The 13,730-nt window shown below is 37.7% G+C and overlaps 2 protein-coding genes across 2 annotated transcripts; one reads left to right on the forward strand and one right to left on the reverse strand.

The window, feature by feature from the left end:
* The first annotated feature begins 1,237 nt into the window (after positions 1 to 1,237).
* On the forward strand, positions 1,238 to 2,758 carry LOC149841770 (light-harvesting complex-like protein OHP2, chloroplastic). The gene is made up of 2 exons (XM_090001158.1): positions 1,238 to 1,715; positions 2,434 to 2,758. The coding sequence occupies exons 1-2, from the start codon at positions 1,285 to 1,287 to the stop codon at positions 2,546 to 2,548; spliced, it is 546 nt and encodes a 181-aa protein (XP_089857284.1). The 5' UTR covers positions 1,238 to 1,284; the 3' UTR covers positions 2,549 to 2,758.
* Positions 2,759 to 7,603: 4,845 nt separating this feature from the next.
* Positions 7,604 to 13,401, reverse strand: LOC149841771 (uncharacterized). Its single transcript, XM_090001159.1, has 5 exons — positions 13,248 to 13,401; positions 12,736 to 12,820; positions 11,108 to 11,221; positions 8,015 to 8,116; positions 7,604 to 7,888 (listed from the first exon to the last, which is right to left on the reverse strand). The coding sequence occupies exons 1-5, from the start codon at positions 13,358 to 13,360 to the stop codon at positions 7,832 to 7,834; spliced, it is 471 nt and encodes a 156-aa protein (XP_089857285.1). The 5' UTR covers positions 13,361 to 13,401; the 3' UTR covers positions 7,604 to 7,831.
* Between the last annotated feature and the right edge of the window lie 329 nt (positions 13,402 to 13,730).

Here is a 13,730-nt window from a genome sequence, read left to right on the forward strand (position 1 = left end):
AAGGAGGTTTGCACATTTCTAGTGTGAATGTCTCAAAAAATGTGTGAACCTCTTTTGACTCAATACTTCTACATTTGTAAATGTCCGGACCTTTGCATGCTAATATTTGCATATATTAGTGAACGTCTTAGGTTACATACTAAGATGATTTACCTTAATGAGTTTGGTGATGGCTCTGTTTGTCATTCGGTTGACCCTTTCTTGATAATGATTTGATCTTGACAGGCTTTGAGGTGGGAACTTCCACTCTTCTCCAATGGTCAAGCATTGCAGACTAACCAACATAGACATTAGCTAACTAATCTCAGTCTTTGCTTTGTTTTTGACTTCAAAGACCCAAAACCCACATAATGCTTTGACTAATTTTGGCTCCAATAATCTACCTCACCAAGAAAAATTGCTAAATTTGTCCAAATTTTACTTTAGTTTTAACCCTCATAACCCACAACTTTGTTAAATGGATGAATATTTTTTACTTCAAGAATGAACACCGGTTTGGAAGCCAACACCAGTTCATGAAAATGTCAAAACCATCTGAAATTCATGATGAGGTCCCAAACATCTTGTAAAGTTGATAATACAATGAATCCCAACCCCACGTGTTGGCAAGACATGAAAACCATGTTTCCATAAGGCTCCCAAACATAGCATGAAAGGAGTTGCCAAAAACGTCCTCTTGTTAATAGTGTTGAAATGTGGTGTTGCTGCCAACACCATTCCCAATGCATTGTTTGGGTAAAGCTACTGCTCCCAAACAGCAAGAGAGTATGAGAGAATTGGGGTTTCAAGGCACCCAAACATGGCCTACAGAAAAACCTATGCTATTGCTCAATTAGCGTATTGACTAGAGGGGAAAACCAAGACCGGTTAGAGTTGCACCAGATAGGGGATCTCAAGTTCGAATCTCACTAAGGACAGCCCATACCTTGAGTTGAACAACCAGACAAGTATAAAGGAGATCTTGGACACAATTAAGATCAATCACCAACTCACGGAATCCTTTTTCATCAATTTAATCCATTAAAACTTCATACGGATTTTGATTAGTTTCTGATTATTTTCTTTTGTAATTATTCTGCTTTTATGAATATATCGTCTGACCCATTAACGACAAAAAAAAGTAGTAGTTTTCCTTAGCTACGGTGCAAGTTTTCTCTTGACATAAAAGTGTGAAACTTGGGTCAATCTTATCCACTTGTTCTGTGGTTTATGGGTCACATTCTGCTTCAATCGTGTGCCAAGGCCCATCTCCCTCTGATATCCAACAGCAAAAAGGAGGAGAAAATGTCCATGGCATCAACAATCCCTTCTCTGAGACTCTCATGTTCAACCACATCATCTTCCTCCACCACAACAATCAGAAGGACCCCCAAGAAGCCATCATCCATCACAATCAGGAACTCCAATGCAGAAGGCCCCTTGAGAAGACCGGTTGCACCACTGAGAGAGCCCACACCACCACTAAAATCAGTACCTCCAACCCCTCCATCCTCACCAACTCTCTCCCCACCTCCAACTCCATCACCAACATCACCATCCAAGCCAGTTTCTGTGGGTACAGTCTCTGGCTCTGATAAATCGGCGGTTATCACCCTTGAGTTTCAGAGGAAGATGGCCAAGGAGCTTCAGGAATACTTTAGGGAGAAGAAGCTGGAGGAAGCAAATGAAGGGCCCTTCTTTGGATTCCTTGGCAAGAATGAGATTGCTAATGGAAGGTAATAACAGGCTTTCTTTTTCTTCCGCAATTTTTTCGTGAATCTTGGATCCGTCCAACCATTTTATTATAGAGTTCTCCGAATTCTGGATGCCACCAACAAACTTTGTTCCAAAATTTTGATGGATTTTGGATGTAACCTCAATTATTCTACAATTCTATGAATTTTAGATGGACCCAACGATTTTTTCCCTGCAAATTTGTGATTTTTTTATGCAACTAAGAAATTTTGTTATGCAATTTGGTGGATTTTGGACGCAACCAACAATTATTCTGCAATTTCTGTGAATTTTACATGGATCCAACAAACTTCTGCAATATCTCTGAATTTTGGATGCAACAAACAAATTATACTCCACAATTTTGTTGAATTTGGATGCAACGAATAAAGATTCTACAATTCTGTGAATTTTTGATCGACCCAACAATTTTTTTTATGATACTCTCTAAAATTTGGATGCAACCAACAATTATTCTGCGATTCCGTGAATGTTACATTGACCCAACAAATCTTTTCTGCAATTCTGTAAATTTTAAATGCAACCAACCATTGTTCTACAATTCTGTGAAGTTTAGAGGGGCCCGACAGAAATTTTCCGCAATTTTGTGAATCTTGGATGCACTCATCAAGCATTTATTTCTATGTGGATTTTGTTACTTCTTTATGCATGAAATGTAGTGGAATCTGAATGGTTGGTCTTGATTCTCTGTGGCTGCAGATGGGCAATGTTTGGGTTTGCCGTTGGGTTGCTGACTGAGTATGCAACAGGTTCAGATTTTGTGGATCAACTAAAAATTCTTCTCTCAAACTTTGGAATTGTAGATCTTGAGTGATCTATTCTTGTAGTTCTTCTCACCCTTGCAAGTGGAGGTCTTCTTACTGTATCTTCTATTGTTCCAAGCATCCCTCTTATTTTTCTTTCTTCTTTTTTGTGCAAATATGAAAGAAAACTGATTATGTATACGAAAATCTGCTGTAATAACAGCATTGTCTGGGAAACAAGTTTCTCATTCTTAATGCCATCATTTCAATTCAATCGTGATGATGCATATCTGTTGAAGATGATTGAAAGATAAGATTGAGCATCACGCATCTCTTATCCTTTATTCTTTTGATTTCTAAATATAGTTTTTCTGTTACCTACATTTGTGGGACAGAACTTATAGTCTCCTTCTTTCCTCGAAGGACTTGACTGTGTATATAATGGTGTAAACAGTCGATTGAATAATAAGAGCGAGTGTGCGTGAGGTGTTCTTGTGAATGTAGGTCAAGATGACTGAACCACGTAAATCCTTATAGTCTCCTTGGTTGATGTGTGTTATTTTCTACATGGTAGCAGAGCGGGTGGCTTGATCTGTGCTTCTGCCATGGCTGACACCACCAATTCGTCTGGAACTGGAACGGCCAGAACTACATCAGATGCTAACGTTGAACACATTTTGGTACAGGAACAGGTACTGAATTCAAAAACTACTTCTATTTTGTTGAATGGTAGAAATTATCTGTCATGGGCGAAATCAGTTGCATTATATCGCAGTGGTAGATCCAAACCAGGCTTCGTTAATGGTGAAATTCAAAAGCCTAGTACTACAGATCCTAAGTTTCGTGAATGGAGATCAGCAAATGATCTTGTTATGTCTTGGATTCTAAATTCAATGGAACCACGGATTGCTGAGAGTTTTCTATTTCTTGATACTGCTCAAAAAATTTGGAATTCGGCCCAAGAATTATACACCGAGCAAAACAATATTGCTCGGATGTATCAAATTTCGTATGATATTCACAATCTTAAGAAAGAGGAAACACCTTTTTGTGATTACTTTGGAAAAATGAAACGGATGTGGGATGAATACGAATCATACACTGCTACCTATACCGACCTGGTTGCCTTTAAAAAATTGAGGGAGCATGAAAAAGTTTTTCAGTTGCTAGCTGGTATTGGACACGATTTTGAACAATTGCGTAGTTAAATTTTATTGTCAGCTGAAGAAACTTCCGTCAATAGTGTTTATAGTATGACCATGCGTGAAGAGTCCAGAAGGCGTGTTATAAATCCCAGTGCAGGTCAAAGCTCTATTAGTCATGATGAAACAAGTGATAAAGCATCGTTTGTTGCCTCCTATGTTAAAAAAGATAATATGAATTCTGCTGGAAATAAAAACAGAGGACGATATTTTTTTTGTTCTTATTGCAAAAAAGATGGACATTCAAAGGAGAGGTGTTGGATACTGCATGGTAAACCAGGAGTGCAGAAGTCTGATCAGAACAATACATCAGGTCAGGGTGCTTCATCTAATGCTACCGAGTCCATGAAAAATTCAGAACATGCCAATATTGCAACTACCAATATTTCTGATTCGACATTGAAGACTTTGACAGAATTACTTCATAATCTTTGCAAGTTGCAGGATAAAACATCCCTTGTTGCATCCGCCTCTGGTCCTCAATATTCAGGTAATATTTCTTCTTCTGCGAAACTTAATAATACTTGGATTATAGACTCCGGTGCGACGGAACACATGTGCACTACTAAGGCAAGTCTGAATAATTTTACACAAACAAATTCCAATCACCATGTCACTATTGCTAACGGTTCTACTGTGAATGTTGAAGGAGTAGGTGCGATGCAATTATTTAATCAAGGAAAAGATTTAAAAGCTCTTTTTGTTCCCAACTTATCGGCAAACTTGTTGTCTGAGTCTCGACTCACTCAAGAATTAAATTGCAATATTGTTTTCTCTCCTTATGATGTGGTGTTTCATGACCAAATGATGAAGAGGAGGATTGGTTAAGGGAGACAAGTTAAAGGGCTATATGTTTTTGAACAGGAAACTCAAGCTATGCTGGCAACTAGAAGAGATTCGTGGTTATGGCATAAAAGATTAGGGTATCCATCAAGTCAGGTCTTACAATCTTTATTTCCAAAGTGCTTATATGATTGTCGGCGACATATGTAGATATGCCAAAATGTGTAGGGTTCCTTTTCCTAATTCTGAAAGTGTTGTTGAACATATGTTTGATCTTGTGCATTTTGATGTCTGGGGACCCGCCCCCGTCATGTTGTATTCTGGTTATAGATATTACTTGATGTTTATTGATGATTTTTCTAAAGTAACATGGTTATATTTGCTCAAAACAAAGGATAAAGTGTTTGAAAATTCAAAATCTTTTTCAATATGGTGGAAAATCAGTTTGGGGTCAAAATTAACGCTATCAGATCTGATAATGGGTCTGAATACAAAAATGCACAGTTTGATTTATTTGAAAAAGAGAAAGGGATTGACAACCAATTTACTTGTGTTGGAACCCCTCAGCAGAACGGAATTGCCAAGAGAAAAAAATAGACATCTACTTGAAGTTACTCGTGCTCTTCTTCTCCAAATGAAAGTACCAAAATCTTTTTAGAGTGATGTAGTTATGAATGCATGTTATATTATAAACAGATTGCCTAGTAAGCATCTGCAAAAACGTGCACCCCTTGAGATTCTTAAATGGAAAAAATTAAATCTCGGCCATATGAGGACTTTTGGTTGTGTTGTTTATATTGCTAAGCAAAAACAAGGGCTAGACAAGTTTAGTAGTCAGGCATACAAATGTAGATTCTTGGGGTATTCTACCTCCCAAAAAGGATATTGTTGCTACAATGAAGAAGAAAAGCGACTTTATATATCTAGAGATATTGCCTTTGATGAAAGTACTTCATATTTCTCTCAAGATATTAAAGAAATATCTCCTCGGGGGAAACGGTTTTACCAAATCTTGATGATTTTGTTAGTATAAAAGAAAATCATATCGTTGAACCTCAAACTTCCCAAGAGGGTGGTGACATAGATAATCATGATGAAGAACAGTCACCAATATTGAGGAGATCTGAACGCACGTCCAGGCGACCTGTTCACTTGAGAGATTATGTGACCTTCTCCTCAGTTGTGTATCCCATTGAGAATTATATAGGATATAGAAACATTACTAATACTTACAAAGCATATATTAGTAATGTTTCAACATGTGCCGAACCAACTACTTATGAAGAAGCTAGAAAAAATCCTATATGGGTCCAAGCTATGAATGATGAACTTGATGCTCTTCATAGGAATAAGACTTGGGATATTGTCATCCTACCTCCTGGAAAAAGGGTTGTTGGATATCGATGGGTGTACAAAACAAAATACAAAAGTGATGATACTATTGAAAGGCACAAGGCAAGGTTAGTAGCTAAGGGCTCAGACACAAGGTCTGGATTATGAAGAAACCTTTGCACCTATTGCTAAAATGAATGCCGTTAGAATTGTTTTGTCTATTGCTTGCAATCATAATTAGTCTTTATTTCAATTAAATGTTAAAAATGCCTTCTTGCAGGGAAATTTGAGAGAAGTCTACATGAAACTTCCTCTAGGATACCCTAAGGAAGGAAATACTAACCTTGTGTGTCATTTACACAAGGCTATATACGGGTTAAAGCAATCACCAAGGGCATGTCATTATCGTCTAAGTCATACTTTGGAACAAAACAATTTTATTAGATGTAATGCTGACAACTCTCTTTTTATCAAAAGGAAAAATGACAAATTGACCTTGGTTTTGGTTTATGTAGACGATATTATCTTGACAGGTAGTGATGATAAAGGCATTCTGAGTACCAAAGCTCTTCTTCATAATGCATTTGATATAAATGACTTGGAGAAGCTTCGTTATTTTTTGGGAATTGAAATAGCACATTCAAAGAAAGGACTGTTTCTCTCACAACAAAAATATGCTCTGGATCTGCTCAAGTGCGGAGGCTGAATATCAAGCAATGGCAACTACTGCAAGTGAGATTACTTGGGTTAAAACCCTCTTGACTGAAATGTGACTCCAAATAAATTCTCCTATTCCTATGTATTGTGACAATCAAGCTTCAATATATATTGTGCTAATTCTGTTTTTTCATGAAAGAACCAAACATATAGAAATTGACTGCCATTATATAACGAAAAATGTTCAAAAAAGAAAATTTTCACTAAAGGGTTGACTAGAGATCATCATCTAAAATTACTCGACAAGTGGGGTTGCTCAAATATTTACACCCCAATTGAGGGGGAGTGTTGAAGATTATTGAAAGATAAGATTGAGCATCACGCATCTCTTATTCCTTATTCTTTTGATTTCTAAATATAGTTTTTCTGTTACCTATATTTGTGGGATAGAACTTATCGTCTCCTTCTTTTCTTGAAGGACTTGACTGTGTATATAATGGTGTAAACAGTCGATTGAATAATAACAGCGAGCGTGTGTGAGGTGTTCTCGTGGATGTAGGTCAAGATGGCCTAACCACGTAAATCCTTATAGTCTCCTTGGCTGATGTGTGTTATTTTCTACAATATCTTGTCTTTCTATGAAGAAAATGTGCAAATGAAACAGCCAATTATATCATGGCAAAGGTGAACCGGGGGTCTCTTGGAAAATCCCAAACGGATGCCAGAAGGGAATTGATAAATGCGTAAGCAATTGTATCTCATTTTTGTTTTTTCACCCTTCTCTTTGGCGAAGCAAATTTTTTTTTTTTTTGGATATCATACTTGATTTCTCCATGGAGAATCTAGAGAGCTTCAATGTCAAGATTGCCTCTTGGATTGTGAAGAAAAAACTTTCCATTTGTCAATATTTTTAAGCGCCAACAGTAGTATGCCAATATAATCTGTAGGGACAACAACAACAACTAGCATTCATCTGGCAGAAAACGCAAACTACAGACTTTTGTCAAATACACCAAAATGTATCAAATGCGCAAACGGTTAAGGCACTTTCTTGCGTATTATTTTTCTCCTTTAAACTCAATGAGGGCATGTTCAGTGGCTCTTGGGAATGCCATGGATGAATAAATATCTAAAGTTCGAAAAAAAATGGACTCAATGAATAAATGTCTGAAGTTTCAAAGCTTCAAAAGCTCAGCCAAAAGGTTATATCACAGAAAAATTATATTGTAATAATTGCCTGAAGAACTCGTTTTGTATTATTGATCATATATGTCTCAAAAGTAAAAGCCATCAGCATCATGGTTAGAAAGCTCTTCCATGCAGCACTCTACCTCAGTTGCCTCCTAATGCAGTGATAGCAGGAGACAAGGGTGGTAATTGTCACAGTGGGTTGGAATGCCACAAGAAAACAGAAACTGCACTCCAATATCCAGCAAACTGCGTACAGAAAAGGGAGATACGTCAAATGAAGAAGACCTCTCTCTCTCTCTCTCTCGTGCACACACACACACACACACACACATACACACACATACACACACACACAGAGCATGCTGATTTCACCTGAGCTAGAATACCATGTCCAGTTTGGCCTTCAATAATCAGTCCAGCAGTTAGACCAATAACTGCCAATGCTCCATTGATTGCTTCAATTTGACGTTGTCTCTTAATTGAGGTCATTTAGCATGATAGAACATGAAAAATAATGATTTAAATCAGTCTGTTTATGTTTAACCACAACCAGTTTTGGCAGTCATGATAACCATGGAACAACATAACCATGAAAAATGAACCACAGTTAAAGTTATGCATTTCTAGATACTCAAGCTTGGAATTCAATTAGCAGGTAGCAGCTAACAAATATAGGGTCATTGGTATCCATAAGCATTTCAATGAGAATACAGGGGCATTTGTCACTTTCCCTTTGCAGTCCCATTCTGCAAAATTGTCCATTCTTCAAAAAAGAGTAGCACTATATTAGATCAAGTTCAACAGAGAATCCAAGTTCCCAAACTTCACCTAGCTGAAGCATCTCAAATCACCAAATTAAGTATTGTCATAAACATCTAAGTGTCAATTAATTAAGATAAAATGGATGGGTCAGATTTAAAGCAGATAAAAAAAAAATCAGTCCAAGAATGCTAGAATTGAATTACCTAAGCAGGAAAATGATCTAAATAGTCATCCTCTTGGTAGATGTCAAGAATGTAAAATTGATGAATAGCACCAAATGGATGAATCTTTCTTTTCCAAATATCGCTGAAAATGCCTTCAATAGAAGAGGAATATGCAACGGGGAACCCAATCACTTTAACTTTAGAGCCATAATTATTACATGATTGGCCGGAAGAATTCAACCATTCATGTGCCACCTCTAACATCACATCTACTCTAACCTATTCAAAAGATTGTCCATTGTGACTTCCTTTTGTGATTTCTTGGAACTGAGGGCTCTGCATAAAAGCTTCTTTGTACTCTTTGTTCCATTTCTCTCTGGCAGGTTTTCTCTAGAACGCACATCCCAGTTAACATGTGGTTCCAAAACTCTTTAAATTGAGGAGCTTTGTTTGTGAACATAGTTAACCGAGGAATGGCTCAATTTACAACAAAATGGAAGCCAGGTGTTCTTTATAGTTGATTGAAACACATTCATGATGAACAACTTCATTATTTCAGGATTCCACCATGAACACAGTGGCAGATCCTCTTGGTCTAACTTCCATCTGCACACTGCAGTAACCAGGTCCTATAAGTATTTCAGTTAAGCAGTCCCAAGCCAAGCTAATACTTAGCTTCCCTAAGGGTGCCAATCCCTGCATTATCGCATTGTACCATGAGAGAGCTTCTTAAGTAAAAGCCAAACCAAGACTTTAACCCCAGATTGGATAAATACCTGCTGCCAGCCTGAAGATGTTGGTATTCTCCTTAGAAGAAACAAGTAGGCAGACACTTTCTTTAAATTAAGATTTTCAGTCCCGCCTTTATGCATGCTAGATCTGTACATGTAAGGCTTGGCACACACACTATTTTTTATATAAAGACTTAAAGCTGAACGGATAGGTGTTATTGAGTATTGATATTTCATTGATAACGCAGAGATGCCCATATAATTGAGAAAAGAAAGAAAGAAGAAAGATGGTTTTCTATATTATACCTGTAGATTTAGCCATCCGCTTCTATTATAAATTGTTTTCCACCTGATGTCCCATGTTACTATTTTATGTTTAAAGGGAATCTAGAGGTCATCAGACATCTCAACGATAAATTAAACATAAACAGGATCTAAAGGAAGAATGGCAGCGAACACGAACTCTAAGGAGCCATTTTACCAAGATCAAGTTTTTCAAAACAGCAGCAGCAGGAGCACCAATACCAACATCAACAACACCACAAGCAATATCAGCACCAATAGTAACCCAAAAGAAACATTTAGGCATGTAACAAGAAATTTCCATGGCTACTTTCCATGTTATGCATGTTACACCTTATTTGAAGCAAAAGCTCATGAATGTGATAGCTGTACTGGTAGAATCAAATTGTTCTTTTATCTGAGGAAACATGGTTCACATCCCAAAGGGAGCTTTTTCTCGGCTTGTCTATCAAGAAGAGAACTTCATGAAAATCCCTTAATGAATAGCTAGTCCAAAATGCAAGGAGAACCAAAAAGGCAAAAAAGAAAGTCATTAGGATGGAGATGACACACACAACCACTCTTTTTAAATGCAGAATTGATCATTTCAAATTAGTTGTTTTATGAAATCGCAGAAGTCTGATAGCCACACACCAGAACACAATAAGACCACTGCAAAATAACTGCGACAGTCATACAAATCAGAAAACTATATGTTCCCATCTATGTCACATGGGTACGGGTGAGGGTACGACATGACAATTCCAAAAAATGTGGATACAGGAACACGGCGGTGTATATATATATATATATATTAAATTTTACATAAATATAAAATAAATTCCAAAAATCAAAATCTATTAATCCAACAAGACAACATAAATTAATTTAACATTTAAACAATTAGCATTTAACAACCAACTAAACTGAAAGAGGAAAATCGAGAGGGAGACAGAGATGGGGAAGATGAGAGCAAGAGGGAGAGAGAGAGAGAGAGAGAGAGAGAGAGAGAGAGAGAGAGACTGCAAGGGGCTGAGAGAGGCAACACTGCGAGGGACGGAGCAGTGCTGTGAATGGCTAAGCAACACTGAGAGGGGCTGAGAGAGGGGGCGCTGCAAGGGGCAAAGAGAGCTGAGAGAGAGAGAGAGATTCAGGAGGTTAGGGCAGAGAGAGGGAATCAGAGGGGTTCTTTAAAAAAATGACATGGGTCGGGTTTTTATGGACCCGACCCAATGCAGTGCGGGACCCGATCCACGGCGTACCCGCACTGCGTCCGGTGTCGGTACCCATGTCGACACGGGTACGACACCCTAAATGGAGTGTCTGTGTTACATAGGTTCCCATCCTCACATTGTATATCACCTCAAACACATAAATAGCAATGCCTACACTTGTTGAAAGACAATCTGATGCAATAAATTTCTAACTGGAATACCAATTCTATGAAAATGAAATACACATGATAATCAATCCTTAGTGGCAAGAAGGAAGATTAATATTGAAATTCAAGCCATTGAGAAAATTACTTTAAACTTCTCTTTTGCTTTCAACTCTTCTATTTGCTTTGCAGCAAGGCGCTTGGCTTCCAAAGGATCTACCATAATCATTGGGTCATCTGAAGTTCTTGTTCCCGATGACAACTGCATTGAACAACCATTAACAACTTTACTTGAAGATATGAATAATATTTAATTTACAGATATTTAGGTCTCCAAAAACCGTGTCCTGGAAAATTGTCTCTGTGAGGTGGAAATCGTAGTGCCTAGAAACTGTGTCAGCATGTAAATGAACATATGAAAGATGTAAAGTTCATATTAATGCTATGACAAGGGGTTGTTTATTTCTTCCAACATCTTCTACATGTTATTCATCATAAATCGCTGTTTGTGTTGTATTCATAGATGCTGATCAGCAGAGTCGTACCTGTGTCTTATGGGGCCTGAGGCGGAGGGAAAAAATGGGCCCCCTACTAATAGTAGGAGTTCGAGGGCAGCGCCTCGATTTTTTTTTTAAAGAATCAAAATAACAATAAAATTTGCATTTACATTAAACAAATATAATATTTCAAATATTTATATTATATTAAATAAAAATGTATAAAATATTTATATAAACTACCTAAACAATATTCGTCTGATTGTTTTAGAGGCAAAAATAGTTATCAAATCAGTTTAATCAAGTTGTTCAACATTAATTAACAGAGATTAACTAATACAAATATTTATATTATTTTTAGATTTAACTAGCAATAACATCAATTAACATAAATTAACTAAAGAGATGGGGAGCTCGGGCCTTAAAAATGGGCCCTTAAATTTTTTTTGGGACCAGGGGCCCTGAGGCTCAAGCCTCATTGGTCTCTTTACAGGTCCGGCTTTGCTGATCAGGACAGAGATGTACATCACTCAAATTTCTTTCTTTCTGGGAATTACTTTCCTCTACAGGGGGAATTTCACACTATGGTGAATGGACTGATATTAGATACAGAATCAGTAGTATAGGATATGAAGCATTGTTAGTTAATATATGACGGCCTTCAACATTTTCTAACTACGAGAGAATATGTCATCTTTCCTTTTCTAATTTGATACTCATAGTGTTGCTTCTGCTTTTGTGAATCAAGTTCATGGAAAAAGAAAACAATTTGAAAACAACACATGCAGGAAAAGTGGTGAGGAAATTCAGAAGTGCCTTAGGGGCAATAGGCACAAATTGCTCAATACAGTGCCCATTGGTCAACATCTCAATATAGTGAGCACATAAACTATGCGAGTGGCTTTCGAAGACCCAGTTCTTAATCGTTCCAAAAGAAACACAATATGTATGCCCAGGTGTATGATCACAGTTGGGCTTGCTACACACCTTTTAGGGATAAGAAAAAATTACACTTGTTTAGCATTAAGAGCACAAAATTGTTTATATTATTTACCTTTACTTTGTGTAAGCTCAATTTTTAATACACTTGTCAATGACATTCTCAACATAGATGGCACTTTTTCTTTTCTAGAATATAATAAAAAAATTTTAATTATGCCCTGTGCATACTTATTAACATCAAAACAATGTATTCATTCAATACTCCTGCTCCTTCTAACAAGTGCAGCATTCACATGGTTGCATAAAATTATCCACGATGAAAAGAAATGAGACATACGCTGGAATTAGCGAAAACTCTAGACCTCTGGTAACTGGTTCTACGAGCAATCATGCCTGTAGGATTCTTGCTTCTCTGTCGAAAACTTGTGAAACAACAAAGGGAAATTCAGAAATGAAATAGCCACTTCGAAAGGAACCGCAAGAAATAAAATGGTTAGTTCCTCACTGGAACTTGGATCAAATTATATTCACCAACAACTAACCAATATGCAAAAGAACCAAAATCTGCAGCATTGAAGAAGCTAAGAACCCCATAAATTTCATTCTATTGGAGTGATCCAAAGCTCTATTGACAACATAACATATGCACCAGACATTTGGTACCCACCCAACTTTTGCCCGTAACACTGCAACAGGGCCATGTTGGTTAATGTCAGTTGCATTTTCCAGATGGGTTAAAGTAATTCACAGACAAAGCCCTTCATCTGATCACCAATAAAACCTCAATTACATATGCAACGCCACTTAGTACTCCGGAGAGAGCTAAGAACACCGAAAGGCTATTATTACCTGAGGGATGATGATGATGTAGAGTGTGCCTTCATGCAGGGGGATAGAATAGGCGGGATGGTTGCCTTTGAAGGAAGGGATAGGACGCCATTGTAGCAGACGACACTGTCCATCTCCTCCCCCCCGCCCACCGCACCAAGATACACGTCACGGGATACGGTAGACGGAAGTTGGGCATCGGCGTAGGGACGCCCCATGTTTGTACAAAGGAGAGGGAGTTCTTCCCTGAAAAGATCAGGTGCAATATGATTGCACAAAAAATTGTACATTAAACAACCATCACCCTCCATCATGGAGACAGGTCTGTCAGGTGTGGGACCCAAGACCTGATGGAGGGTGATGAGTGCTTAATGCACAAATTTTTGTGCAATTATATTGCACCCGATCCGGACTCTGTTCTTCCTATCTAGGGACCTAAAAGAGGTCAAATTCTGTTTGGATGGAGGCATTACTAAATCCTTCCTAACCAGATACTACCTAATT

The sequence above is a fragment of the Nuphar pumila genome, chromosome 3 (assembly GCF_984573655.1).
Source record: "Nuphar pumila chromosome 3, dmNupPumi1.hap1.1, whole genome shotgun sequence".
Taxonomy (NCBI): domain Eukaryota; kingdom Viridiplantae; phylum Streptophyta; class Magnoliopsida; order Nymphaeales; family Nymphaeaceae; genus Nuphar; species Nuphar pumila.

Bases quoted from the DNA above. Each gene is read 5' to 3' on its own strand.
- LOC149841771 (XM_090001159.1), bottom strand. From the start codon at position 13,360: ATGGACAGTGTCGTCTGCTACAATGGCGTCCTATCCCTTCCTTCAAAG. The intron at 12,821-13,247 runs GTAATAATAGCC...TTGTTTCACAAG, and splicing joins ACATCATCATCATCCCTCAG to TTTTCGACAGAGAAGCAAGA. The intron at 11,222-12,735 runs GTATGTCTCATT...TGTTCAATGCAG, and splicing joins GAGTTTTCGCTAATTCCAGC to TTGTCATCGGGAACAAGAAC.
- LOC149841770 (XM_090001158.1), top strand. From the start codon at position 1,285: ATGTCCATGGCATCAACAATCCCTTCTCTGAGACTCTCATGTTCAACC. The intron at 1,716-2,433 runs GTAATAACAGGC...CTGTGGCTGCAG, and splicing joins AATGAGATTGCTAATGGAAG to ATGGGCAATGTTTGGGTTTG.